This window comes from Manihot esculenta, chromosome 9 (assembly GCF_001659605.2).
Source record: "Manihot esculenta cultivar AM560-2 chromosome 9, M.esculenta_v8, whole genome shotgun sequence".
Lineage (NCBI taxonomy): Eukaryota > Viridiplantae > Streptophyta > Magnoliopsida > Malpighiales > Euphorbiaceae > Manihot > Manihot esculenta.
The window spans coordinates 6,627,628-6,655,191 of record NC_035169.2 but is presented as its reverse complement, the minus strand read 5'-3'; the positions used below and the strand labels follow the sequence as shown (position 1 = coordinate 6,655,191).

Below are 27,564 nucleotides of genomic sequence, written 5' to 3'. Positions count from 1 at the left end.
ATTTTCTTGGAATTGCAACGTTCTGTATTTTTCAGTAGTGTTAAAAGAAGCTAAAGATAAAGATTGTCCTTTGCAACAAACCAAAAATGTCGAGCTGGATTCTCATCACTGACAGAAAATCACTGTTATCCAAGGCAAAACGATGAATGCCGAAATTAATAGAATCTCATGAGTTTTTGAGCCAACTCATAGCTGTCCAATACTGTAGTGGGAATGTTGCATAGAACAATACTAGTTTGGATGCAACTGGTTTATGTCATTTTCCAAGAATGCTTGGTTCTTTGAGCACGTTCCAGAATCTTGCCGTTACAATTCCACTGCACCTTCGGATTAATATATAACTGTACTTACAACTTTTCTGGTAATTTTCAGTTTCCCACTGAGAAAGATGCAAGCTTGTTGGAAGGAAGGAGTAGAGCTTTTCATCTAGGCAAGAAAACAAAACAGAGAAAAAATAAAAATTAATTCTTTTTTTAATTTACAGTATAGTAAATAATAGGGACTAAATTGTGAGTTTTATTAAATCTCATGAACTATATTATAAATTAGTTTTTTTTTTTAATTTTTATTTGTTCATTTTATATTTTGTTTTGAGTGGGAAAGTGGGTTTCATTGGTATCCATCTAAGGAATAATTGGAGATCTGTTGCTGTGAATTTATGCCAGTATCTCATTGATCTACTAAGCAACAGTCACAGATGCCCATAACATTATTCTCCAATTCTTCTGCTGCTGAGTGCTCATATGGTGGTGATCATGAAACTGTAACACTTAAAGATTTGGAATTATTTTACTTTTATCTTAGTGGTTGAAAGAAAATATTATTCTTTTTTCACTATTTAATGTTCATGCAAGGACAAAATATTCATGGAAATTGTTTATTTATTTATTTATTTTAAAAGGGTATTTGTTTTTTTTTTTGTGCTTTGGTAATGTCAACATACCATTGTTCATTCCTATCCATATTTGGAATAAATAAATTTTTATAGTGAAAAAATATTTTATATATTCATATCTTGAACTTGAAGTCTTAATAGAATATAACAGAGAATTTTGTGAATGAATTCAACATTATTGCTGTTGAATGCTGATTATTCAGATAATCTGCATCTTTCTTTTCTGGTCTTTTCCCTGATTTTTTCGCGTATTTTGCGTGGATTCTTCTCTTTAAATTGTTCATAGTAGAATGAATTCTGATACACTATTTGTCTCTGGCAAAGTGAATTGAACAGAAAATCGACTTTTCTTTTCAGGATTTTTTTGGATAGGTGTAAATGAACACTTCAAAGATAGATTGTCAAGAAAGAGTTCAGCAAAATAATGGACTGAATGGTGACTTTGCTCTTCATTTTTCACAATGTTTTGGTAATCAACAGAGTTGGAACATGGGAATTCGTACGCAGCAACCTGTTATGGAGGCTGGACTTCAACAGCAAAATCATAGGCCTAATGATAAATCATCAACCACCATTATGAGGAGCTTTGAATCTCCAGCATCAGCTTTTTATGCAACAGAAAGATATATGGGGTTTCCACAGTATGATTGTCAAGTTGGTGTTCCTCCTTTGAGCTTCCCATACTCCAAGCCCTTTGATTCACAGCAATCTTCAAGAGAAAACTATGCTATTGATCCTGGAGAACAAGCTGAAAGCAACTTGGATTTGAGAAGAAACTTGCAGCCAATTGTGAAACCCCATTTCTCTGTTGATCATTATCACAAGTCTTATAAAGGTCCCTGCAGCAATTCTTTTGGAAACAAGCTACATCTGTTTGAAAGAAACAAACTGTCGAACAATGGAGCTGCATCCATGGGACATCACTTTTCAATTCCTTTCCAGGCAGATCAAGATCATAGAGTATGTATTAATTTTCTATTCCACTCCTTAGTTGATCATGAATGTTTCTCATCAGCAAGATTAATGATGGCTACTAGTTTCTGCACAGGTTGGTGGTAATCCATGTGCTTCTCCATTTTCACAACTGGGATTTTCTTCTCGACAAGAGATACCGTCTCCAAGGTTTTCTTCTCCAGGTGCTTGTATATCTTCTGGAAATCCAGAGGCAGCTGGGGCTGTGCTCTCTAGTAAGACTAGAATACGATGGACTCAAGATCTTCATGAGAAATTTGTCATGTGTGTAAATCGCCTTGGTGGAGCAGAGAGTAAGTGATCATAGCTATGAGCTTCTTTTTATGAATTGAATCATCATTCATCTTTGTAATTGTTTCCATTGATCAACTATAGAAGCAACACCGAAGGCGATACTGAAGTTGATGGACACAGATGGATTGACCATCTTTCATGTGAAAAGTCATCTGCAGGTACTGCTGCTTTGCTCAAAACTTTATCTGTGTGTTCCAATTTGGATTTTCTTTCTGGAATCAGAATTTTCATCTCATCTCATCTGCCTTGCAGAAATATAGAATTGCAAAATATATGCCAGACTCTTCAGAAGGTAAACCCTCATTAGGATTTCTCTGATAATGTGTTGTGGAACTGTTTTATCATATATGTGTATACACACAAGATCCTTGGTGTGATAGAGATGCAATTTCATGTCTGTATATCTTAACAGATGCTGAATTACTGAATATGGGCAAAAAAAAATGAAGATGTTAGGCTTCTGGTTGTCTGTGATATTTTCAGAAAGCATATATCAGATGATCTTTCCTTATTTTCTGAACAATTAGTTTTCTTTGGAGTTAATGATCATGCATAACTGATTTCAAGATGGGAACCTGTCATATGTTTACAAATTCAAAACTTGTTGAGATACCCATTTGTGTTTGAAGGATTATTGTTTGAGTTAATGCCTCAATGGACACCTGTTCTTGTGGAATTTCTTGGTTATTCTAATCCAGGTACCCTTTTTGCGCTGCAGGAAAGTCTGAGAAAAGAACTACCATAAACGATGTGCCACAAATCGATACAAAAACGTAAGTCTGTTATGTTTGACATTTGTATATGTATATAATATATGTATATTTTTTTGTCATGGGCAATAATCCTCTCACGTATGTAGCAGTGGCTTGCAAATCTCAGAGGCACTGCAACTGCAATTAGATGTTCAGAGGCGTCTGCACGAACAGCTGGAGGTACATCAGTGGGATCCTTCATTGGTCCACTGCTCATTTCATTAATTCTATTCTGTCTTCATAACTTCACTTGTTCTCTCTTATTTGATAGATTCAAAAGAACCTGCAATTACGCATCGAAGAACAAGGCAGAAAACTTCAGAGGATGTTTGATCAACAACAGAGAACAAGTAATAGCCTTCTCAGGAATCAGAACTTGGATAGGAAATCCTCCCCAGATGATCCAGCATTTAGTTTTGAAGATATTGAGGTTTCCATCATAGAAGGTTCTAGTGACACCCAATTCCCATCCAAGATAAGTTAGTCCTGCCAAGGACATAGTATTGCAGATCACTTTATTTAACTAGCTAGATATGTTCCACCAGAAGTGGCTCCTGCCTCTCAGTACAACAGAATCAGGAAAAAGTCTCTGCTGCATGCATATGTAAAAAAAAAAAAAAAAAAAAGAAAAAGAAAATCATTTGTATTTACTTGAATTTTCAAATCAATAATGTTGAGTGTACCTATAAAGGAAAAATGGATGCTATAAGACATACATGATTGCCTTTAGAACTAGGAAGAATGATTCTCTTCAGAAAAAAAAAAATTGAAGAGTTGGCATTTTGGAGTTTTGTTTTGTACTTTCAAGCTCATTATACATTACAAGTGTCGTGGATTTGTATGAGATGTCCATAGGAATTGAAGCAAAAATTTCATGAACAAATGCTGCATCCTTTGTTTTTTTCTTCTTTTTATTTTTCTGTTTTCCAATTACCATATAGGCAATTTGTCACCTCTATAACTTAATGCTGTCTCTAATCCATCATCTAAGCTCTGACACTTAATTTCTAGCCATTTTACAGAAGGGTGACATTTGCTGACCAAATTTTTTAAATACTCCAAATGTTAGAAAATGTAGAAAATGTTTGTAAAACAAACGGAGTCTTAAGTATTCTTTATTCTTTCTTCCTCATCTTCTCAGGTCATTTTAGCTCTCTAACTGTCACACACTCTTTGGTCACTCTGACTACAGAAGGAGGGACAAAAATTGAAAATAAAAATCATTTGATACGTCGATACTCAAAAAAAGAAAAAAGCAAAGTTTCATTTTTAAGTGATAAATAGCAAATTCATAGAATGATACTGGTTGTCAAATGATTGAAGAGTCAGAGCTCCATTGCGGAATAGTGAACCGATAGATCTTCATTGACAATGTCTTTTGATTGGAAGGCCGAGAGCTAGTTATCTAGAATTTATGCTATTAAGAACATACTACATGAAATAATTCATAGGTATTTATAATTGCTAGTACTTTTACATCACAAGTTTCCTTTTTATAGGCAAAGGAATGCCTTTTGCTAATCAACAAAGCCTATACTTACACCAAGCTTAGGTATGGCAAGTTGCTTTCTTATACACAAGCTAAAAAGCTCATCTACTCCAACAATTCTAGGAAATGAATTAACAAACATCTTTTTGTCTCTCTGTGTCAAAGGGATTGAACAAGGGAAAACTCGCTTGCCACTTTTAATTGGGTTAGCAAATACACTTGGGGTTTCTCTGTCTGTGTTAGAGTTCGATTTCCATTAAAATCCCTCTCCAGACAAACAAAAAAAAAGAGAAAAGATCTTCAAGAATACGAAAAGATTCAAAAAAGACATTCAAATAGACACAAAAAATGGAGCACATCTTTTTGTCATAAGATACAGAATATTTAAGTTATAATTCTTTCTTTCAAAATCTTCCATGTTACTCTGGGAAGCATCTCTAAGTGGTCTTTCCTTTTCATATCATCTCTTCCACAATACCCATTGTACTATCATCCACTAAACATTGGCTAAACCTTGTACTATAACTATGTACTACTACATCCATCACCTAGAACTTGTACATTAATTAAGTACTACTTTCTATTGTGTTTAGAGTCAACAAAGTTACCTCTCTTAACTAAAAAGTTAACAAAATTATCTGAATATATAATTTTTTTTTTTTTAAAAAAAATCAATTTTGCCGTTTCTAAAAAGATAAACAACAACTGCATCCAACAATACCCATTTGGCCTACATGTAATTTATGTCAACATATATATCATATATATGTGAAATTCACCAAGAAATGGAACCTTGTAATCTCTTGGGTACTATATATTTCACAAGAAAGCAAAGAAATCATCTCCTGTAGCTTTCTTGAAGTATACATTGGTCGGCAATAGATGATCAACCGAAGACTCCAACAACTTGACTTCAAAATTCATTTTCAAGTTACGAATCTTCCAAATCATAATTCAATGCACTCAACAAACTGAAGTGAAGACAAAATTTCACTTGCTTCCAGAAACCAGCAATGGAGGGAGAATCTCTATGTCAAAACCTGGAGGCTAAATTGTCATCTAGTGTCATTGCACATCATTTGGACCAGCTTGCATCTGTTTTTTATGCAGCGGACGAAGATTTTATAGATTTTCAACGAGAAGATGAGTGTGAAATTGTTGCCATGAACTCTTCACAGGTTCCTGAGCCTGGTGACATTGTATCTGAATCCAGTTTACAGACAATTCTGATGAAACCTTACTTCTGCAGCAACGAACATCATAGATTTTATGAAAAGTTTCGAAGGTGTCTTTCACATGATGAGCATAAAAAATTACTTGGAGAAAATCCCAACTTGATTGGAACACAAGTTCAAGTTCCTTCTGATGAACAAAACAATTCTAATGTAAGTTCTTTCCTTCTTTTCATCTAATTAATTAAGATTAATACATTGATTGCAACTAATTAGTCTTTTTTCTTTTTCATATAGCTGATATTATCTTCTCCAAGAGATATGGAGGTTGCTTCTTTTACTTCAAGTAGCAGTTGTGCATCATCTGTACTAAGTCTACCAAGTAAAAAAAGAATTAAATGGTCTCAAGCTCTTCACAAAAAGTTTGTTCACTGTGTCAACAGTCTTGGTGGTGCTGAGAGTATGTAATTTCACATGAACTTGGTTTTCTTTCTTTATATAATTTCAAACTCTAGAGCTCTCAGCAGTGGAGATGACTCCAATACCAAATAAGCTAAAACCGACTTAATTTTACTTCTAAAACCAGCTTTATTAACCATTCTATTTCTCAAATAATAGAGGCCACACCGAAGGCGATACTGAAGATGATGGAATCAAAAGAATTGACCATTTTTCATGTCAAAAGTCATTTACAGGTACTGTATATTCATTCCCAATAATATTTTGAAATGTAGCAAGCTAGAGTTAAGAGTTTTGATCAGATTATCTTTTGTGCTTTGCAGAAGTATCGATCTGAGAAGTATATGTCCGAATATAAACAAGATAAACCACTGTTACAAGGTAAAGTACTTTCAAAGTTAAGAAATCTTCTTGCAGTTCCTGATTTGAATCATTTTGTTATTTTTCTTTTTACAGGGAAAGCTGAAAGCATAACCAGTGACATATCTATTCTCTGCATGAAAAAGTGAAGTTCTCAGCTTCTTGTTATTCTCGTTTAGATGATTTTAGAAGCCATGAGTTTAACACTACAAGAAAATTAATTCTTTTGTGGGATAAAAACTGTCGTAAAATTTGCCATTAAAATATTTAGTAGTAAAATCTCAATCCGCCGTTAGGTCGTCACAAAAACTGATCGTCTTCTTTAATTATCAACAACACTGCATGCACATATGCAAATCAACACTTTTTAACTTGGATTTTTGTGTTACAGCAACATGAAAATCAACGAAGCACTGAAACTGCAACTAGATGTTGAGAAGCATCTTCGTCAACAGCTAGAGGTATAGAAATGTCAGATTACACCCAGACCTCATCATCATAAATACAGCTAAGTTCTGTTATTCAAGGATATTTTCTCATACTTTTCCCTTTTTTCGGGACAGATTCAGCGACAACTACAGCAGCAAATCGAGGAAAATGCGAGACAGCTGAAGATGATGATGCAGCAACAACAGAAAATAAACAAAAGTAACCTATAACTTAGAAGCAATAACTCAAATATCGCATGTCCTAATTACCCGTAAGCTGCTTCTTCATCTAGTTATAGCTTCTTGCAGCAATATTTTGAAGTTGTTTGTATTGAACTACCAAAATCATGAGTAGCTCTGTGCAACAGTAAAAATGATGAATTTTGCTCTAAAGTCTAAAGCAAGGCTTACGTTTGAATGAAAGAATTCAAAGAAATGGCATGTTCCATTACAGTAGATACTAAGCTTACAATTATGCAGAGATGTTTGGCCATGAATCCATGATTGTTGGTATTTGATACGGTACGTTTTAGCAAATTCTACAGTGTATGGAGAATGATTGGCTATCGGAATGGTTGAGCTGGAGTTCTTTAACTAGTTAGTCAGTTAGGTTGTAAATCTGATAGCCTGTCATTTTTAAAAAAAATTAAGGTACGATGAGGTTTTTTATTTTCTTTTTTTTTTTAATAAAATAAATGTATAGAAATTTAATTGTTTAATATTAAAAATAAAAAAATTAAAATCGAAATCAAAATCAAAACGAATAAATCAAAACCGAAACGGCACCACAAACCTGGCCGCGTGAGCCCGTGACATGAAAAAAAGGGTTGGAAACCAAAATCGCTTCTGTTTGAAGGCTGAAGCCTGTATGCACTGTATACCTGTCTCCTCGGAGTGTCTCGTATATAGCACATAGATAGAACAGAGAAAGCTAAGCAAAGCATAAAATGGAAGATATGAAGAAGAGAAAGATGGAGGAAGCTAGCAACGGCGCTGAAATCTCACCAACCCAAGAGCAACTCCGTTCTCTCCTTGACCCTCTCAACAAATCCCAGCTCGTCGATCTGCTCTCTAGACTGTGCGTCTTCTTTTCTCACTCCTTTTTAATTTTCTGGGTTTTTTTTTCTGTGTTATTTTATTTCTTTATACTTCTCTCTATTGTATTGGTTTCCAAGTAAAACTCAGTGTGGAATGAAATTAATAGTTCTTGTGTCTTGTTTATTTTAGTAGAATGATTTTGGGAAATAGTGTAGAATCAGCTATGAGGTGCTCTGTTTCATAAGACGTATGCTGACTGGAGTTTGAATCTTCGAAATCCCCAAACAGCACTAAATTTTAATGATAATCAAAGTTTTTTCTTTCTTTTTGTTTTTTTTTTTTTGAAATCACATCAAAAATTTTGTTAGTTATATGATGAAGAATACTGATGCGTTTTTTTCCTCCGGGAAAATTCGGACCTTCCATTATGGTTTTCTTTATGCTTTTGCAGTTGAAATAAAAGATTAAACATTTCAGTAGTAGAATTTCATCATAAGATTTGATTTTTTTTTAATGACTTAGAACCCTTTATTTATTTTGAGAGAGTGGTAATGCATGTGCAATCATTCAGGTAGAGTATCATGCATGAGCATGTTCTGCTAGTGCTAGTGTCTATTAGGCGGGTGGCATATGAGTGTAACTTCTACTGTCAACTGTATGCTGTGTGATTGACTATGTGACTGTGTGTTTGTTTACATGTTGACGCATAAAGAGGGTCCCAATATCCTTCAATTGCAGAGGAAATTAAAAATGTAGCCAGTGCAGATCCAGTACATCGAAAGCTTTTTGTTCGTGGCTTGGCCTGGAATACCACTTCAGAAACCTTGTGTGCTGTGAGTGCATTGCTGATTGCTGCGTGTGTTTTTGTGTGCTAGGCTGATAAATGTTCCATTGATGGTAGCTTCGGCAAAAGTTATTCAAATAAACTAATTGCTGCATTTTATTATCTTTTCTTTTGACTTATTACTCTTTCTATCTAAGGGAAATAACTGCTATATGTTTTTGGTACAGGCTTTTCGAGTACATGGTGAAATAGAAGAAGGGGCTGTCATTTACGACAAAGCAACAGGAAAATCTCGTGGCTATGGCTTCATTACTTACAAACATATAGAATCAACACAAAGTGCACTAGCAGCACCTAGCAAATTGATTGATGTGAGCCCAGTGTTTTTTTTTCCTTAACATGACGGCATTTCCTTTAGATTAACAAGAATATCAACTATTCTTCTATTATTATTCTCTCAACTGAAGATCATTTCCTGTTTATGTGTGCACATCCTGTTTGTGGGTGTATGCATGAATTGCTCAACATTCTTTTCAAGGACATATATTTATATGTGAAGCAGAAGTTAATAAAGCAAGGGAAGAGAGTATATTTTTATGGTAGTCACTACTAATGATAGCACAAGCTTTTATGAAATGCATGAAAGGCATAATTATTTTGGTTGCAGAGTTGGAATTGCAGGTGTAAATTACTTAAATTGAACAAGTTACTCTGTTCAATGTAATTATGCCTAATTCCAATCTGTTGTGGTTCATTATATGGACAATTTGCATCTATTCTGTTATTTTAAGTCTATGCTATAGAAAAGTTTGGAGCTACTAAATACTTCTGAATCACTTCATCCTTAGTCATTTTGGTCCACATTTCGTTTCTTCGCTCCTATAACTTAGATATATTCAACCTTTTATCTTGGTGCATTTTTTTGAACTTATTTTGGATATGTCCTAACCATTTCAATCTCCTCTCTCATCTTTAATTGGGTCCCATTTTATATCTGGTTTTATTAAATTAATCTTGGCATTCTCACACCTACCACTCTACGTTTACATTCATGGTGTGTCTTCAACACTTAACTCTTGTTTTTAGTAGTCAGCTTAATTGCAGTTAGGAATTTACCAACTATGCTAAGTTTAGTGTTATGGTGTGTTTGCACCACTAAGCTCTTGTTGTAGTAGTCGGTTGAATTGCTGTCTAGGAATTTACAAGCATGTAAGGTCTCTTGTACATCTTTATTCAACCATTCTCTGCTTGAACTTAAGATTGATTTTGGTCCCTCTCTCGCCTACCTTTTTTACAATATAGCACAAGTAGCAAAAATATGGTGTGCTCGGCTAAAATTCACTGAAATGGAATAATTTTTAAAATTTGTCAACATTTTGGATTGGAGAGAATGCTGCTTCTTTACTCACAGATATAGGGGTTGTAGATGAATTGAGTCAAGCTGAGTTTTGAAGAGCTCAAATTTTGTTCGTCAAAATTTTTTTGAGCTTGAGCTTAACTCGAGTTTGATTCATTTTGAACTCTAGACGAATATAATAAACTCAAGTTTAGTTTGTTCAGCAAATGAGTCATGTTAAGCCAAGCTTTTATTGAGCTAAGTATCAAATAGCTTATGAGCAGTTTAATTAATTTACAACCCTAATGAGTTTTAATTTAAAAATAATATATTTAATACTAAATAGTTTCAATTAAACAAATATATTCATGAGCCAGCTTGCAAACATATAAACAAATGAGCTCTTGAGTCTTGATGAGCCGAATTTTTACTAGCTTGAGTTTGGTCCATTTTTAAAAATTAGGCTCGATTTTAGCTTGTTTAGAAAACAAATTAAGCCGATCTGAACTTTATTGTGCTTTAGCTTGTTTAGAAAACGAATTGAGCCAATCTGAACTTTTATTGTGCCAAAACTCAAATAGCTTTCAAGCAGCTTGGTTCATTTACAACCATACACATATACAATATAACTTGCTCTTTTGGATGCCCAAATTGCTAATTTTCACTTTTATTTTTCAAAGTAAAAAACTTAAATGCTTATACAAAGAGGAACCGAAATTTTTGAAAGGCTTTAATTGTGGGCTAGGCATGAAAAAAAAAAATCCATTCTTTCAGTTATTTGTTGGCATTCAGGAATGAAATTTTGAGGACTTTTGGGAATGTAGAACCCCTTTCAGTATATTTAATGAGGTGGTTAAGTACCAATATTGTTTTGTGGATGATGAGGAATTTTCCTGTTGATCATTTGCTTTTTCTGAACTTTGCTGATGGTCTTTATTTATTGTGAAATCTTAAATTGTATACTGCTAGTGTAAAGAGTTTTCAGTATGTTCTTTATAATATTGCTTTCTAAAGGAAGGAAATCATGAAATGAATAGTGAAGAACTCGTGGAGAATGCTTCCTTTATTCAAAATGATATTTTGAAGGAGGAATTTTGGGGATTGATGTTGTTTCAGCACATCATCTAAATGTAGAAATCTCACATAAAAAGCCGGTTGCAAGGATGAATCCTTAATATGGGAGGGAGAAAGTAATTACAAATCACACAACTGTCATTCTAGCGTAGTAACTTTTAGTGACAAGATTTCTTCTGTGATAACATGGTCTTGGCAACTAACTGAATATCTAGGTCTCTCTCTCTCTCAGCGGATGTTCTCAAAATATTGACCATATGAAAATAGGAGCTGGAATTGTATCCAATATATATACTTCATTTGGATTATGAATGGCTTAATTGAGTTCAATAGAGTTGAGTACATACACTTGTATTTGGAATTTGGATACATGCTGTTTCACTAACTATTCATAGAAATTAATGCACAAGTTATTGGGGCATTTTTAAACATCAGCTTTTTGCGTCTTGTAGAAATGCTTCACTGTTCATGCCTTTTCTTAATCATTATAGTCTCTTGTGTCCTCTGTTGTCTCTCATTAAAAATTTAACACAACTGCTATAACTTCAGGGTAGGATGGCTGTCTGTAATTTAGCATGTGAGGGATTAAGCGGCGCAACTGCTACATCTGATTCAGCCCAAAGAAAACTCTATATTGGAGGTTTGTCGCCAGAGATCACAAGTGAGATGCTTCTCAACTTTTTTGGAAGGCATGGTGAGATTGAAGAAGGTTCAGTTGCCTATGACAAAGATACCAATGAATCACGGTATGATATCATTTGCTCCTCTATTATTTGAGAAATATCTTCTATGTTTAATTTTTCTGCAAGTCATTGCCTTTTCCTTCATTTTGCAGTGGGTTTGGTTTTGTTACATACAAGACAGTGGAGGCTGCAAAGAAGGCAATAGAAGATCCACAAAAGACACTTGGGGTAAGTCAAGGATGTGGTCTTTTCTTTATGAATGGTCAGGACAGCATGCTTTTGTTCCTTTATTCCAAAACATAGCATCTCTAGGGAAGGAATCCCTCAAACTATCTTCAGATCTTGCTGAGAACAAGGAATAGGGGTTTATGAGAGGGAAGATTGTTTCATTTGGTTCAAAAGCAGATTGCTGAATATGTTGAATCTTTGGCTTAGTGGGTAGCAATTTGTTGGATAGACTCATTCTCATTAATGTTTTAAAGGAGGGTTATATTGACATAGTGATGCAAATATCCACAGAAAAATACATATTCTGATAAGAAAATATAGGTAGCAAGCTTTAGAAAATTTTTAGTTTTAAGTTCTCCACTGAATTAAGGAGCATTAACTAAATAGAATACTGGAGCATATTAGAGCTTCTTTACCTATGGAAAATTAGTATAGTTCTAGAAAAATTTTCTAGGAAGACTGAAAACAAAGTTTTTGTATTTCAGATGTTCCTGTTATCTTTTTAGTTCTTCAAATTTAACTGAGAGTAAAATTTAAAAAGCAATGTTAAGTTGTTTTCACTAATTTCCTTTATAAGAAAATCTTGCTTTTCAATTGGGAAAAAATGACTTCTTATAATTAAACTTATAATTATAAATTTTCCATAACCAAAAATGAATAATTATTTAGGAAGTTAATGGTGGAATAATCTATAAAATGACCTTTTTTTTTTTGACGAGTTGATGGTAGAAGAAGTGAGAAAAGTAAGGGTGACACCTAAGTGACATTAGGAGAGCTAATGATAAAAGATTTATGCTTTCTGGATATTGATATAAGATTGGTTTCAAATAGAGCTAAGTGACCCCCCCCGCACCCCAAAAAAAAAAAAAAAAAAAGAAGAGAAATCTACATAGCCTACTCCTAATAGTTTGAGATTAAGGCTTAATCGTTATTCTAAAATAAATAATAACATATATTAAAATTTAAATTTGAAATAATTTTATTTATGAAAATATGAATAGTTTTTTTTTTAAAGAATATTTTGAATAGAAAAATTATTTCTATGATTGACAACCGGAGTCATTTTCCATGTTCTCTTATTTTACATGAAAAATGGAAATTGGAGTTTTTTTTTAGAAAATGAAAATTAAGGAGTTGTTTTTCATGAGCAAACACGCACTTACCTTTTCCAATGCAAAGACCATTTAAAATAGAAACCATCTAATGTGGATGTTAGCAACTCTATGATTGTAGCTGCCCCTTTGGCCACTGATTTGAAGTTAATGGATGTTTTCCACGTATTTGTCTGAGTTGTCAGTTTTCTGCTAACCTATGCTTCCAAGTTCTACGTTAAATATCTTAGATAACTTGCTTTTGTCAAGTGAATTGATAATTACATTGTCCTATGTGCTGGGTCTTTATCGTTGGTTTCTATTTGGAGTTGCACATGTTACGTCAACACTGCCATCCTTGATACTTGGATAACATTTCTTCTAGAAACAAATTTTTATAATTATTCTGGTTGCAGGGGAGAACTATGATTGTTAAGCTTGCTGATATGCACAAGGGCAAAACAGCACAGACGCAATTGCCTGCGCCGGTGGTTCCAATGCCCTTGCCAATGGCAGCTGGATACACACAGCCCGGGAAGGAACATCCTGGTCCTGCCCCTGTTGGCTATTCTTATCCTCAAACTATGGCACCATACCCTGCTTCTTCCTACCCAAGCCTTTCCACAGCTCCTCCTCCATATCCTCCACAATCACATATTTCATATCCACCGGTTGCCGTGCATAAAGAGCCAGTCAGACTTTCACCATCAGCACCCATGGCAATGGGTGGATACCCTTACTACCTTCCTAAACAATAATTTGCTCTCAATGAAATCTTACTGATGTTAAAGTTTATGCCCCCTTTACCCACCTCACAGGCAATTATTGCTTTCGGTCCATCATGGATCCAAGACACAAACATATGGGTACTGATTCTTTTTATTTTCTGCTAGTTCTGGCTAGTTGCGGTAATTTTGTCGAGTAGACTTTTCTGTAGTTCTCGCTAATTGTGGTAATTTTGTTGAGTAGACTTTTCTGCAGTTCTAGTAGAGCAGGTGTTGGGATGCTAAGAATTGCAGAGAACCTTAAGTTTTTGTTGTCACTGTTACTCTCTCTCTCTCTCTCTATCCCTCCATAGACGCATCACATGTATTATAGCTCGACTGTTGTAATTTAAGGTAGGAATAATTGAATTGTTGAGTGGGATGCCATTCTCATATAAGTTGATTCAGTTTCTTTTTTCCATTTTCCTCTTAATGATGGCTGTTGAAGGTGAAACTGAAGTTTTGAGTAAAAAAACTAAAAAAAATACGTATTTTATTAAGATTACACAATATAGTGCTCATGATTAATTAGAATGAACAGAAAAATTAAATTAATATAAGATTTTTCTCTTCAAAAGGGAAAAAGGGTTTTGTTCGAATAAATCAAAATTTCCATGTTTCTCTTGCGTATTCTAAAAAATCACCATATATATTTGATATTGCTTAGAACTTGGACAATTGAACTTGACCATTTGATAATTGGATGAACGGATAATTTGAAACGAGAGAATCAGATAATAAGGTGTGAGGTGATCACCCAACTTTAACGATTCACTCGGACTTAACTGATTGCAGTGGCGGAGCCAGGTGGTAGGCACCGCTGCGCACTGCTGCGGCACCATTGAATTTACAGACAGTAGACTGTTGATGAAATAAGCTTTTTATCATAAAAAATATATATATAAGAATATACTTATTTATTTTAAAAAATAGAAATTATTATTTTTTACATTATATAATTGAGATAATTCAATTTTAAATATACACATTTTTTTAAATACATTTAATTTTTTTTAACGACTCAAAAAATATTTTAAAAATTTTATTATTTAATTTTTAAATATTATTATTATTAACAAATAAGGTATTTTTAGACACCTATTAAAATTTTCATATATTTTTTTTCTTTTTATATATTTTTATAGTTAAAAATATAACAAAAAATTAAATTATTCTTCTCTTCCTTTGAAAGAAAAAATAAAAATATCTTAATAAATTAAAAAAAAATAAAAATATTTTAATAAATTTTTAAAAATATAAAAATTGACTTATTAATAATTACAATACCTATAAACTAAATATGGAATTTTATTTGAGAGCAAAATTAAATTTTAAAAAAATTTTCAAATTTTTCATTTATTTTTAATAAAAAATAAAATAAAATAACTATTTCGATTGATAAAAAAATAAATTTTTAAAAATATAAAAATTAATTTATCAACAATAATAATATTTAAAAATTAAATAATAAATTTTCTCTTGAAGTTCAAGTGGTATAAGTGATAACCACTTCACTATTTTGAGTTGGATGCTTAATATTTTTTCCTCAAACCAAGCAAATATTATGGACTTAAATATTTTTACTATTTTCTAAAAGATTAAATTTCAAATTCATGAGAATGTGATGGAGAGCTTCTTTTAAAAAAAAAAAAAAAAATTCTGCAAGTGTTATTTATATTTTACAATAATTAAAGTTGATAATTGTAATATTAGTTATTTTAATAGCAGATAACTAATTTAATAATTATTAATCAAAAATTAAAAAAAAAAGTAATATTTCATAATATATTCTGTCAATCTGAAAAGTTGTTGCATAATAGAGTATTCAAGTATAGATTGAGAAAGTAAAGGCTTAAATCTAGATGAGGTTTTTTCAAAATTCATAAACTCACATGGTGTTATAAGGTTGAATTTTTTTTTTTTAGAAGTAATTTTTAAACTATAATAACATATAAATTAATTATTATAATTCTATTTTATTTTATTTTATTTTTAATTTTTTTAAATATTTTTTAGTATTTAATAAAATAAATATATTTAAAATAAATATAATTAAAAAATTATATTTCTTAATATATATATATATATATATATATACAAGTAAAATAAAATAAAAACTATAGTAAAAGGGAATAATATTATTTAATATTTATGTTGTAAAAAGAAAATACAGTTAGTAGTTTGATCAAACTAAATGCTTAGTTTTATTTTTTAAAATTATAAAAAATTGAATAATTGTGATTTTGTCATTTCAAAAATTAAATAATAAAATTTTGAAATTACAAAAATTAATTAGAGAACAAATATTTTAATCATTTCAAATATTATTAACAATTTTAATAAATTAAAAATTAAATAATTAACTATTTGAAAACATATAAACTAAATCTTTAATGCTATGAAAAGGTAGAATTATTTAATATATTTTAAAATTAAAAAAATTAAATAAATAATTTCACAATATTTTAAGGACTAAATAGGTAATTTTCAAATAAGTGCCGTGACCAAAAAGACCAAAGTGCTATCTGGCCTCTGGGGTGTCCAATTTTGGGAGCGCTTCCGCAAAATCTCTGCAACCACTGAACCAGTAGAGAAGAAAGGGAAGAAACCATCGAGCTCTATCTCCAAATCTCTGTTAGCGGACACTGAACCCAAGTAAACTCGAAAGAAATACACAAAAATTCAAGGTAAGAAACTCTACGAGAAGCTCTCATGGCGTTCATTTCTAGTGAGCGAGCTTATTAATCATGGTCTCTTTTATCTGAAAAAGAAAATCTTCATCAATCACCCTATTTCTCATCAAGCTAACCATGACCCATTCGCATAAACGTAGAACACTGTCTATGCTCAAATGGGTTTCCTCAAATTTTGTTGATAGCCTCGAAACCCCACAATGGCCTATGGGGTCTTTATTTTGCACTGCTAACAATCCTAGGTTCTATGGTAGAAAAAGAATAGTTCGAAATGAAAATGGTGATAATGTGGCTAATGCTTCGTTAGACAATGGCCAAAGCACTGCCAATTTCTCTCGGGCGACTAGAAAAGCAGCGCAGTCTGCATTATTAGAGTATTTGCATCTCACCAGAAACATTCCTTTTATGGATGCACAGGATATGAGTTTAAACTCTCCTCACTTTCTAGGAAACCTGTTACAGAAGGTTGATATTGATACAGATATTTGGGGGTCTGTTGCCCGTTTCTTGCGGTATCATCCCATTAATGAATTTGAACCTTTCTTTGAGAGTCTGGGTTTAAAACCTTATGAGTATACTCCTCTTCTTCCCCGTGATTTGATGTTTATAAAAGACGATGACTTAATGCTTGAGAATTTTCATGTTCTGTGTGATTATGGGATTCCAAGAAATAAGATAGGAAGGATCTACAAGGAGGCAATGCAAATTTTTCGGTATAATCATGGTGTATTGGGATTGAAACTTCAAGCTTACCAACAATTGGGGCTTAGCCAGTCTTTTGTCGGTAAGGTGGTTGCTTGTAGCCCTTATCTTTTGATTGGGGATGTGAATATAGACTTTATGAAGGTATTGGAAATATTGAGGAAAGGAGGAATTGAGTTAAGTTGGATCGAGGGGCAGCTGTTGGAGAACAGATATAACTGGAGCCAGATGCTGTCACTTCTGAACTTATTTATCAAGATAGGTTACAGCGAGGAACAATTAGGGGGTGTGATAAGCCAGCATCCAGGAATTATATTTGAGGGCTCAGGCTATAAAACACTATCCCTGATTGGGTTCTTGTTCAAATTTGGATCCTCAATGGACCAGATATGTTCCATTTTTCTACATTTCTCTCACATGCAAATTGGGAAATTTGTTTCGAATTTGAGGCGATGCTTTTTGTTTCTAACAGAGATTGAGATGGACATGAATGAGATTGGGAAAATTGTTCGTTCCCACCCACTATCATTGGGCTCATGCGCGTTGAAGAAAACCAATACCATACTTTGTAGTTTGAATGTTGGGAAGAAGAGAGTTCGCAAAATCATTCAGGAGAACCCACAAGAAATGATGAAATGGGTAATGGGATCAAGAATTGAACAAATACCAAGCTCAGGGGAGGAATCAAGAATGCTGAAGCTTAAATTCTTGTTGGATATGGGATTGGTAGAGAACCCAAACAAAATGGAAAATGCACTGAAGGTATATCGAGGCAGAGGAACAGAACTACAGGAGAGATTTGATTGCATCATGAAAGCTGGTGTAGATAGGAAGGATGTCTGTGAAATGATCAAATTATCCCCTCAAATTCTTAACCAGACAAAGGAAGTTATTGAAAATAAGATTGATTTTCTTGTAAATGATTTGGGATATCCAGTATCATGCTTAGTCAACTTCCCATCATATCTTTCCTATACGAGACAAAGGGTTGAACTTCGGTTAGCAATGTATAACTGGCTCAAAGAGCAAGGAAGTTTTGATTCCCTACTCGCCTTGAGCACTATAGTTGCATGCACAGAAAATTATTTTATTAGAGAATATGTAAACCAACATCCTAGAGGCCTTGAAGTGTGGCAAGATTTGAAAGAAAAACTTTGTTCTTGATAGAAGCTACCAGTGTAGATTAACTTGTTCATCCATGGACTTCTCTTTCTTTATAGGTGTGGAATTCTTTGATTCTGTTGCATCTCCAGGCTAGGAAAGCGAATTTGTTTATAATAGTATATCCTTCTCTGCATGTTGAAGCCATTTTGGCCAATCCTAGATAGTAGAAGGTTGAGCATATGAAGCAAAGGAGATTTAAGAGCAGGTAACATTTTCTATACAGTGTCTGAGCATTTGGCATTCCCTCAGAAATGGATGGGTTTTATCATGCTTCTAGCCTTGTATTATCTCATTTCTGCTTTTAATCTTCTTCATTATAGCAGTGACAGTGACACTATGTTTTGTGCCAAATGCAACTGTCGGATTCCCATAGATGGATTGAACTTGATTTTTGACAACATCCAACTTGAAACCTGTCTTCTGTTTGAGATTTATATCGTTCTCTCTTGTCATGCATGACATTTTAACTTGCTATGAAAATTCGTGCAGGACATTAAAGGGGAGTTAATGTGAAACTGTGTCCATTACTGATCATATATGTGGAATTTTATGAATCTTCTGTTAGTTTCAAGTTGAAATGCTTCCCAAAACTTAAGAGAGAGGGAAAGAGAGAATTTCTTTCCGGCTGACAACCAAATGAAAATGACTAGCGCACACAATGAAGGAGACCAATATAATGTATGAAAAATTAGCGGATACTGATCATATTATGTTTCATCCATCTCCTGGGTTGTTGGTGGTGGATACTAGACATGTTGATGTTCTGATATCCGCGGGCTTATATATACCTAGACAAGGGTTCGATCTCACGAGTAAATCAATGTGTTAGGATTGGTAGTTGAGGAGTTAATAGAACTTACTGTTGATTTGGGTAAGTTGAGGTTTTTCGGAGGTAATTTCAATGTGAGGTTCAGTTTTCAGTAAAGTGTTTAGCTAGAGTTAGTTTTGATCGTCCTGATACACTTTTTGTACTATGTCCCGTGAGATTGGACAGAATATTTTTTAGTAGGCGTGTCAGACAACTCATTAATGGTGGGCAATTGGCTAATAAATGCGGATCCGGCTAGCTTATATTTTATCTTTTCATATTCGTCACATCAGTCTGTTCCCTAGTATATGCATTTAAGACCTTGGTAAGAGTTAGTAAAGCCGATCACCTTTATCGAAGGTTTGTAGGTGTTTTTTGCTCGTACAAGATCTTGCCCGTTCTCTTTGGTTGTCAAGAATTGGTCGGACCGTAGACACGTGTTTTGATTGTAGGGAATCTTATATCTCATATATGTTAAATAACCAAACTCAATCCAGGAGCATGGCAAGTCATTGTGGAGTTTGTCCTTTAGGTTTTTGCAAAAAAAAAAAAAAAATGAGAGCATCTTTCTGAATGTATATATATGTATATATATATCATATCTTCCCTTAACAGTTCACTTTCCTCTGTCTCTTTCTTATGATAAACAGAGAAGAGACTTGAGGTTCAAACAAATTAAGTCACTAAAGGTAGTCACTGGCTTGTTTTGAGTTGGTGGAATTAGTAGTATGCTTGATTGAGCACTGTGATTATCCCTTTGTTTAGCGTTATTTATTTTAAGAATTTAAATGAATTATTTTCAAATTATACACGATTTTCATTTTTTTAAAATAAAAGTTATTAGAGTTAAAAAAAATTATATTTTTTTAATTTTAAATAAAAAATTGTTAGAAAAAATTAATTAAATTAAATTTTTATAAAATTTTTAATTTTAAATGGAAAATATAAAAATATGGAGAAATTAAATGCTCCATTAGTCCTTTTGACAAACAGATTCGGTGCATATGTGCATTCTATTTTTTCCTACAATTAGATATGCGCCGGGAGTAGAGCAAGCACGAACTTCTGAAGAATGAGAGTAGATCGATATCAAGTCGTATGAGTCAGCCATGAAATGCAAAGAAGAAAAAGAAAAAGCCTTCGACTACGGTGGAGAAAGGCCCCAAAGGTACCCGTCAATAAGGCCATATAAGAAACCTTGCAATTCTAAGATGAGGAGACCCAAAGCACTAAAGGATGACTTGGAAATCCGGTTATCAGTGTGAACAAATATCATTCAAGCCAAAAGTGATCAAACAGAAGAAACAAACAACGTTAGATCTAAAAGAAAGCCCTCCAGTGAATGTCGATCCATTGCAAAAAAAAATTAAAATTATTTATATACAAGTTCACCTAAGTGGAAAGTGTAAAGCCACTTTCAGGACAAGTGAAAGTAATCTCAACCTGTTTCGTCGGAGCAGAAGGAGCCCAAGGTTTCAAAGGAAAAAGAGTCTTAATAAAAATTACATTTAACTTTAGATTTGTTTTGCCTTTTCTGTTTACAAACCTTATTCACGATACAATGATTGAAGGATAAATCATTATTCGGTACATGTAGCTTGTAAAAATTACTTATTTAGTTTTTTTTTTTAATATATTAAAATTTTATATTTTATTAAATGAAACTCTATTTTATCAGAACAACTATATTTTATAATTTTCATAAGTTAATTAATTAATTTAATTTTTTTTATACCATATAGTCTATTTAATGAACTAAAGTTTGTTTTTAACTTTTACAAAATCTAATACTTCATTCGTTTTATATTTTTTATCTATTTTTTCTCATTGTTTTAAAATTATTATTCCCTTTATTTTTTAGATTATAATTATATATAAATTAATTATTATAATTTTATTTTATTTTCAATATAACCCCTCATTTATTATTATTTTTTTAGATTAGTGTTCAAAACATCTCTTAATATTTAATAAAATTTAATATCTTTTAATATGGATATAATTAAAATATTAAAAAAATTATTTTTTTTAATATATGTGATAAAATAAAATAATAAAAATTATAGATAATAAATAAAAAATTAATTTTATAAAATATAAAAATATTTCAAGTAAATTTAAAAATAATTAATTTTATATTAATTAATTAAAAAATACTCAATATTTATATTATTTTACATTTTAATTCAAATATATAAATTTCAAATAAATTGACTCAAATATAAATATTTGAGTGTAATTTAAATCAATTTTTAAAATAATTTAATTATTAAATATACAGTTAACAATAAATTTTATTTTATAGCACTTATTATGAATATTTTATAATAATATTATTTAATTTAAAATAGGAGTATATATAAAATAATATATTTATTATAAATTTTGTATAATTATTATAATAAAATTAAATTTATCTATTATTAAAAATATAAGCTACATATTTAATAATTAAATTATTATTGTAATTATAATTAATATTCAATTAATTATAATTAACTATGTATTAATACATATTTATACTTAGTATGTTTATTGAATTTTAAAATTTTAATTTTTAAAAATTAATTAAAGTTATACTTAAATGTAAAAATTAAATTAATTTATTTAAAATTTAAGTATTTGAATTAAAATATAAAATGGTGTAAAAGCTATGATTTTAAGAAATTATAAGTGCCTGATAATAATTTAAACATTATATAATTCCTCTAGGTTTTCCGGGAAAAAAAAAAAAAATTCTCTGGCAGAGACAGTCCCTTAGGTCTTCTAATGTCTCTGAGCAAAAGGGGAAGAGACCCTGCAACTGAGTCTCCAAACCTCCATGAGCGGACACTAAACTCAGTTAACCCATCAAAGAATACGAGGTGAGGAACTTTACCAGAGACCTTTTGTATTCATTTCTATCAAGTTTGTATCTTTTCTAGACATACAATATCAGGCTAACCATGAGCCATCTATATAAACTTAGAACAATTCCTATTCTCAAATGGGTTTCTTTGAATTCTACTGATAGCTACAAAATCCTATTTTGGCCTGGAGGGTCGTTATTCTGCAGTAACCCTAGGTTTTATAGGACGAAAAGAGTAGTTCTTTCTGAAAATGGAAATAATTTGGATGAAACTTTGACAGATGATCGCAAAATCTCTGATTACACTAGGAAAAATGCTCAGGCTGCACTGTTAGAATACTTGCATTCCACTAGAAGCTTACAGTTTATGGATGCAGAGCATATAAGTAAAAACTCACCAAATTTTCTTAAAAAGCTATTGCAGAAGGTTGATACTGAGGCAGATGTTGGGCGGTCTGTTACTCGTTTCTTGCGTTATCATCCTATTAATGAATTTGAGCCTTTCTTTGAAAGTTCAGGTTTAAGACCACATGAGTATACGCCTCTTCTTCAGCGTGATTTAATGTTTTTGAGTGATGATGATTTGCTGCTAGAGAATTATCATATTTTGTGTAACTATGGGATTCCTAGAAATAAGATGGGAAAGGTTTATAAGGAAGCAGGAGAAATTTTTCGGTATGATTATGGGGCCTTAGCAATGAAACTTAAAGCTTATGAAGAACTGGGCTTGGACCGGTCTTTTATGGCTAAAATGATTGTTTTTTTCCCGTCTCTTTTGATTGGGGATGTGAATGTAGACTTTATTGAGTCGTTGGAGATATTGAGGAAAGGGGGAATTAAATTACATTGGATTGAGGAGCATTTGTCTGAGAATAGTTCTTATAACTGGAGCCATTTGCATGCTACTCTATACTTATTTAGCAAGACAGGTTACAGTTACGAACAGATAGGTGTGCTGATAAGCCAACATCCGGGGATTATTTTTGAGGGTTCGGGGGATAGGACATTATCACTAGTTGGGTTTCTATTTAAATTTGGTTCCTCAATGCAACAGATAACTTCCTTGTTTCTACAGTTTCCAAAAATGCAAGTTGGGAAGTTTCTTATGAATTTAAGGCAATGCTTTCTGTTCCTGACTGAGGTTGAGATGGAGGTAATGGAGATTGGTAAGATTATGCAGACTCATTCGCTTTTTATGGGTTCATGTAAATTGAAGAAAACCAATAGCTTGCTTTCTGCTCTGAGCGTTGGAAAGAAGAGAATTTGCAATATCATCCTGCAGAACCCTCAAGAAATGAAGAACTGGGTAATGGGATCAAAAGTTGGACCTTTGCCAAAATCAGGGGAGAGGCAAAGATCAAAAATGCTGAAGACTAAGTTCCTGTCCGACTTGGGATTTGTGGAGAACTCGAAGGAAATGGAAAAAGCACTCAAGGTTTTCCGAGGCAGAGGAGCAGAGCTCCAGGAGAGATTTGATTGCATCATGCAAGCTGGTTTGGATAAGAAGGATGTTTGTGAAATGATTAGAATATACCCTCAAATTCTTAATCAGACAAAAGAGGTAATCAAGATGAAGATTGACTTTTTGGTAAATGATTTGGGTTATCCCATATCATCATTAGTCGCATTTCCTGCATTTCTGTGTTATACAATACCGACTCTAAGTCTTAGGTTAGAAATGTACGATTGGCTCAAAGATCAAGGAAAAGTTGACTCCATGCTTTCCTTGAGCACGGTAATTGGGATCTCAGAAAAATTATTTGTCAAGCGGTATGTAGAACTTCATCCTAGAGGCTCTGAAGTATGGCAGGAGTTGAAGAAAAAATTTGGTTCTGAAAATAAGCTCTGACGCCTGACTTGTCCTATTGTGATTTCTGCCTCCGGTGGAGAAGATGTGAAGAACTTTGATTCTGTATCCTCTGCTGGCTGGAAACCTGTTGATAACTTGTATGCTGAAGACAATTTTGCTCTGATTGGCCAACAGAAAATGGAACATTTAAAGCAAGGCAGATTTATAACCACGAAATCTTAGTTCGCTTGTTTTCTGCATTATGTCAGCTTCAGCGCTTACTGTGCAAAATTGTCCATTATACTTTAAGCACTTAGTAACTGCATCAATTAACTGTATTGAAAATATTTAACATAATAGCATATCCATTTAGAATTTACTAGATTCTCGTATCTCATCTTCAATATTTTTCCTTGTGGAGGAGTTTCCATTCTTTTTGGAAAATGTATGTTCTACATACTAAGTGTACAAATTAGTTCTGCTCCCTAGGAAGGCCATTGCTTCCTATTTATCATGGAAGATTTTGTTGATTGCTAAATCAGTGATTGAAGATATGGAATGGTATCGATCTTATTTGCAATTTTGCACTCTACTTTTGATAAATGTTCTTTAAAATTAGCTATTGTTTCCAGGTTGTTGTATATCAAACAATACAGCTGATACAAGAATGAGAAACATGATATGTATAAGATGAGAAGGCATGTTGAAGTAGACTTACTCCTCTTGTGTGGATAAATGATACTCTCTCTATTCCATAATTTTTGTCCATCTTTCTTTTCTTGGTGGTTCTAGAATGCTGCCCTTCTTCTTGGAGCCCAGAGAGGGGGCCTCAGCAGGGGAGAGTGGCCGAGTGGTCAAAAGCGACGGACAGTAAATCTGTTGAAGTTTTTCTACGTAGGTTCAAATCCTGCCTCTCCCACTTTTGTTATGTTGTTTCTCTAAGTGAATATTCAAAGTATCTCTTAATATTTAATAAAAGTTAATGTCTTAAAGATGAATATAATTGGAAGATCAATAAAAAAAAAATGTCTTTTTTAATGTGTAAAAAAGTAAAGTGGACAAAAATTATGGGACGGAGTGAGTATGTTTAATGATGAAACCAGCATGTCCATCGCTTTGAGTTCAGTTGTTTTTACACCTTGACAGGGACATGATCTTGAAGAAATAAATTACCACTGCATATGATTGATTTGAGCATCATTTGTTGATTTGGTTACTGAAGCTAGTTGCTGATCGATTATAAACTAGCTGGACATGATTTGCATCTATGCTTTAGCAAATTTTTTTTCAATTGAAATTGTTAGGATTTTTTTTTAAAATATTCATATGAATATCTAACATGTGAGCAGATAATCTGTTTAATGAGTTCTTTTTTTTTTGCCTCTTTTTGGAAGTGAGTTGTATGATAAGCTGAATATGCATTTATGAGCATAGATGGTTGATATTCATTTTCTCATTTTCAATGTCGAGGTTCAAATTTTGATAGTAATGAATCCTTTTTAAGCTAAATAAAAAAAGTATAAGCAAAATCAGAAACTCATATCCTTTTTAAGCAATGTTTGGATTGCGAGAATTAGAATATATAAAATTGATCTATTGAGATCCATTGCTGTGTTTTGAAAACAATTTGCAGGATGAGAAATACAAGTTTGCTAGAAAATTTAGAGTATTTGGAACTGGATGATCTATCTGTATACATGAATTGTATTCTTTCTCAGGTTCTGGATTCAAACATGACAAAGCCTTGAAAAATTCCTCAACAGAGATTATCTTTTAGTGTAGATTTTCATGAAGTACTATGTGAGAAATGGAAGATTTGTGTTTTCAGTCATCACTGTTGTTTCTGACATCAACTTGCCAACAAGCACACATAAGGTTGCTTCAAGGAGCATAACAGCAAGCTTGCCAACGGAACTCTTGAACTTTGCCTTTTTTCAGCTGCTCTGAAATTTCTCCAAGTACTCATGGACCAGAAGAAGGCTGCATTTTTTGGAGGAAGCCTTCAAGCCAGCAGCAGGTGGTCAATGACAGAGATGAATCATATCTGCCCTCAATTTGTGAGCACATTGCAAAAGAAAAAGACATGAAGAATTGAAAACTGCAAAGTCACTGCGGGTTAACAGGTCAGATTTTACTACAATTACTTGAAATGCGATTAGATAACATCCCTTCTTTCGATTGGGTATGGTTGTCAAGCGAGGAAGTTGAGCCTCTGTCTGATTATTTTGTTTTGAAGGTTTATCATCTATGTTTACAAGTGTTGTTTGATAACAGTTGTATTTTTTAGCCTATACTTATTGACAGTCGTGCTCCTCTTTTATGTATTTTTGCGGGTCAATTACCTTTTAGTCCCTATATTTTTTAAAAGCCAGCTACTTAGTTCATGCAATATTTAAAAAGACCAAAAAATTAATCTCCATGAGAAAAACAGCTATGTTTCCAAAAGAAAGTATTTTAAATTAAAAAAAATTCTTTTATTATTAAAAAAAATATCAATTGAATTGAATTCTTATAAAATCATTGATTCTAAACGGTTTAGTTTATTTATATCCCTTAATTTTATAGTGTTTGTAAGCTTATAAATTGATCAAACTAGCTTATCAACTCTAAAAATTATTGACTTGTACGTTGTAACATTTTAAGAGTTTCGAAGTTGAACTTATAAAATAAAAAATATAAGTGGGATGAAATAGGACTGTGTAGATTCCGTTAAGAGTTTTAATCAATATAATTTAATTAAGATAAAATTTAAAAAATGAAAGCGTAAAAATTTAAATTTCTTATTAAATTTTTAAAAATTAAAAAATATCTCAAACGATCAGAAAAATGGTCAATTATAATAATAAAAACTCTAATACGGAAATTTATAAAAAAAAATTTTAAAAATAATTAAAATATAAAAAAGACCTCCTAAATGATAGAATTTGAGTATTGAATTTCGTGACAAATCTACGACTCTTATCACACTTTTAAAAGTCATCCATCTCGAAATTTTCTTTTCGAAAAGTTATTATGGACCTCTAATAGACGTCGGCAGCAAAAGTTAAAACCGATCCAAGTCTTTATAAAATCTAAAACTAATTGTTTTGCATCATTCCCTTCCATTTGTAAAAAACTCGACATCGAGTTGTTATCAGTATGGTAGTACTGAAACAGATCTGTCATATTAAACGTTTTGGAAATTTTCATATAATCTGGGAGGACAATAACATAAGCATTGTTACTAATCTTCTGAATAATCCGAAATGGACCAATCTTCTTTAGACCAAGCTTTTTCTGTCCTCCACCATGTTGCTTGCGTAAATACACTATAATTTGATCACCAACATTGAAGGACTTGAAACACCTATATTTATCAGTTGCAGTTTTATACTTGTCATTGGCTTTCGTGAGACATTGTTATACTTGTTTGAAAATGTCCACATGCTCATTTGCCAAATTGTTTGCTGCAATATTGTTATGAAAACCTGTAGGAAGGGTAATAAGATCAATTATATGCGCTGAAATTTATCTGTACACAACTGCAAATAGTGACATCTTTGTAAAGCTGTGGACAGACCTGTTGTAAGTAAATTCTGCTTGGGTAAGAGCAATATTCCAAGCAGTTTTCTTATCACTGCAGATGCAACGCAAAAGATTGCTATGAGTGCGATTCGCCACTTTAGTTTAGCCATCAATTTAAGGATGAGCAGCATTACTGTATCGAAGTTTAGTTCCAAAACGCTTCCATAAAGTTACTCA

At 32.5% G+C, this 27,564-nt stretch overlaps 5 protein-coding genes across 6 annotated transcripts; all 5 read left to right on the top strand.

Annotated features, from left to right (window-relative positions):
* The first annotated feature begins 1,010 nt into the window (after positions 1-1,010).
* On the top strand, positions 1,011-3,802 carry LOC110622339 (myb family transcription factor PHL5). The gene is made up of 8 exons (XM_021766822.2): positions 1,011-1,121; positions 1,253-1,855; positions 1,944-2,160; positions 2,243-2,319; positions 2,414-2,453; positions 2,880-2,934; positions 3,024-3,093; positions 3,185-3,802. Exons 2-8 carry the CDS (start codon positions 1,274-1,276, stop codon positions 3,395-3,397), a joined length of 1,254 nt encoding a protein of 417 aa, XP_021622514.1. The 5' UTR covers positions 1,011-1,121; positions 1,253-1,273; the 3' UTR covers positions 3,398-3,802.
* A 1,334-nt stretch (positions 3,803-5,136) lies between these two features.
* LOC110622343 (myb family transcription factor PHL5) lies at positions 5,137-7,257 on the top strand. Its single transcript, XM_021766826.2, has 7 exons — positions 5,137-5,787; positions 5,872-6,034; positions 6,193-6,269; positions 6,357-6,414; positions 6,490-6,538; positions 6,785-6,854; positions 6,957-7,257. Exons 1-7 carry the CDS (start codon positions 5,416-5,418, stop codon positions 7,050-7,052), a joined length of 885 nt encoding a protein of 294 aa, XP_021622518.1. The 5' UTR covers positions 5,137-5,415; the 3' UTR covers positions 7,053-7,257.
* Positions 7,258-7,620: 363 nt separating this feature from the next.
* On the top strand, positions 7,621-14,240 carry LOC110622341 (UBP1-associated protein 2A). The gene is made up of 6 exons (XM_021766825.2): positions 7,621-7,899; positions 8,572-8,692; positions 8,871-9,014; positions 11,603-11,799; positions 11,889-11,964; positions 13,472-14,240. Exons 1-6 carry the CDS (start codon positions 7,769-7,771, stop codon positions 13,811-13,813), a joined length of 1,011 nt encoding a protein of 336 aa, XP_021622517.1. The 5' UTR covers positions 7,621-7,768; the 3' UTR covers positions 13,814-14,240.
* A 2,101-nt stretch (positions 14,241-16,341) lies between these two features.
* LOC110622338 (transcription termination factor MTEF18, mitochondrial) lies at positions 16,342-18,852 on the top strand. The gene has a single exon (XM_021766820.2). The coding sequence runs from the start codon at positions 16,630-16,632 to the stop codon at positions 18,376-18,378; it is 1,749 nt and encodes a 582-aa protein (XP_021622512.1). The 5' UTR covers positions 16,342-16,629; the 3' UTR covers positions 18,379-18,852.
* Positions 18,853-21,904: 3,052 nt separating this feature from the next.
* Positions 21,905-26,178, top strand: LOC110622345 (transcription termination factor MTEF18, mitochondrial-like). 2 transcript variants are annotated; one of them, XM_043960471.1, is made up of 2 exons: positions 21,905-24,717; positions 25,542-26,178. In XM_043960471.1, the coding sequence occupies exon 1, from the start codon at positions 22,132-22,134 to the stop codon at positions 23,881-23,883; it is 1,752 nt and encodes a 583-aa protein (XP_043816406.1). In that variant the 5' UTR covers positions 21,905-22,131; the 3' UTR covers positions 23,884-24,717; positions 25,542-26,178. The 2 variants fall into 2 exon arrangements, with proteins under 2 accessions (XP_043816406.1, XP_043816407.1); XM_043960472.1 differs by having other exon boundaries at positions 21,905-24,721.
* The last annotated feature ends 1,386 nt before the right edge of the window (positions 26,179-27,564 follow it).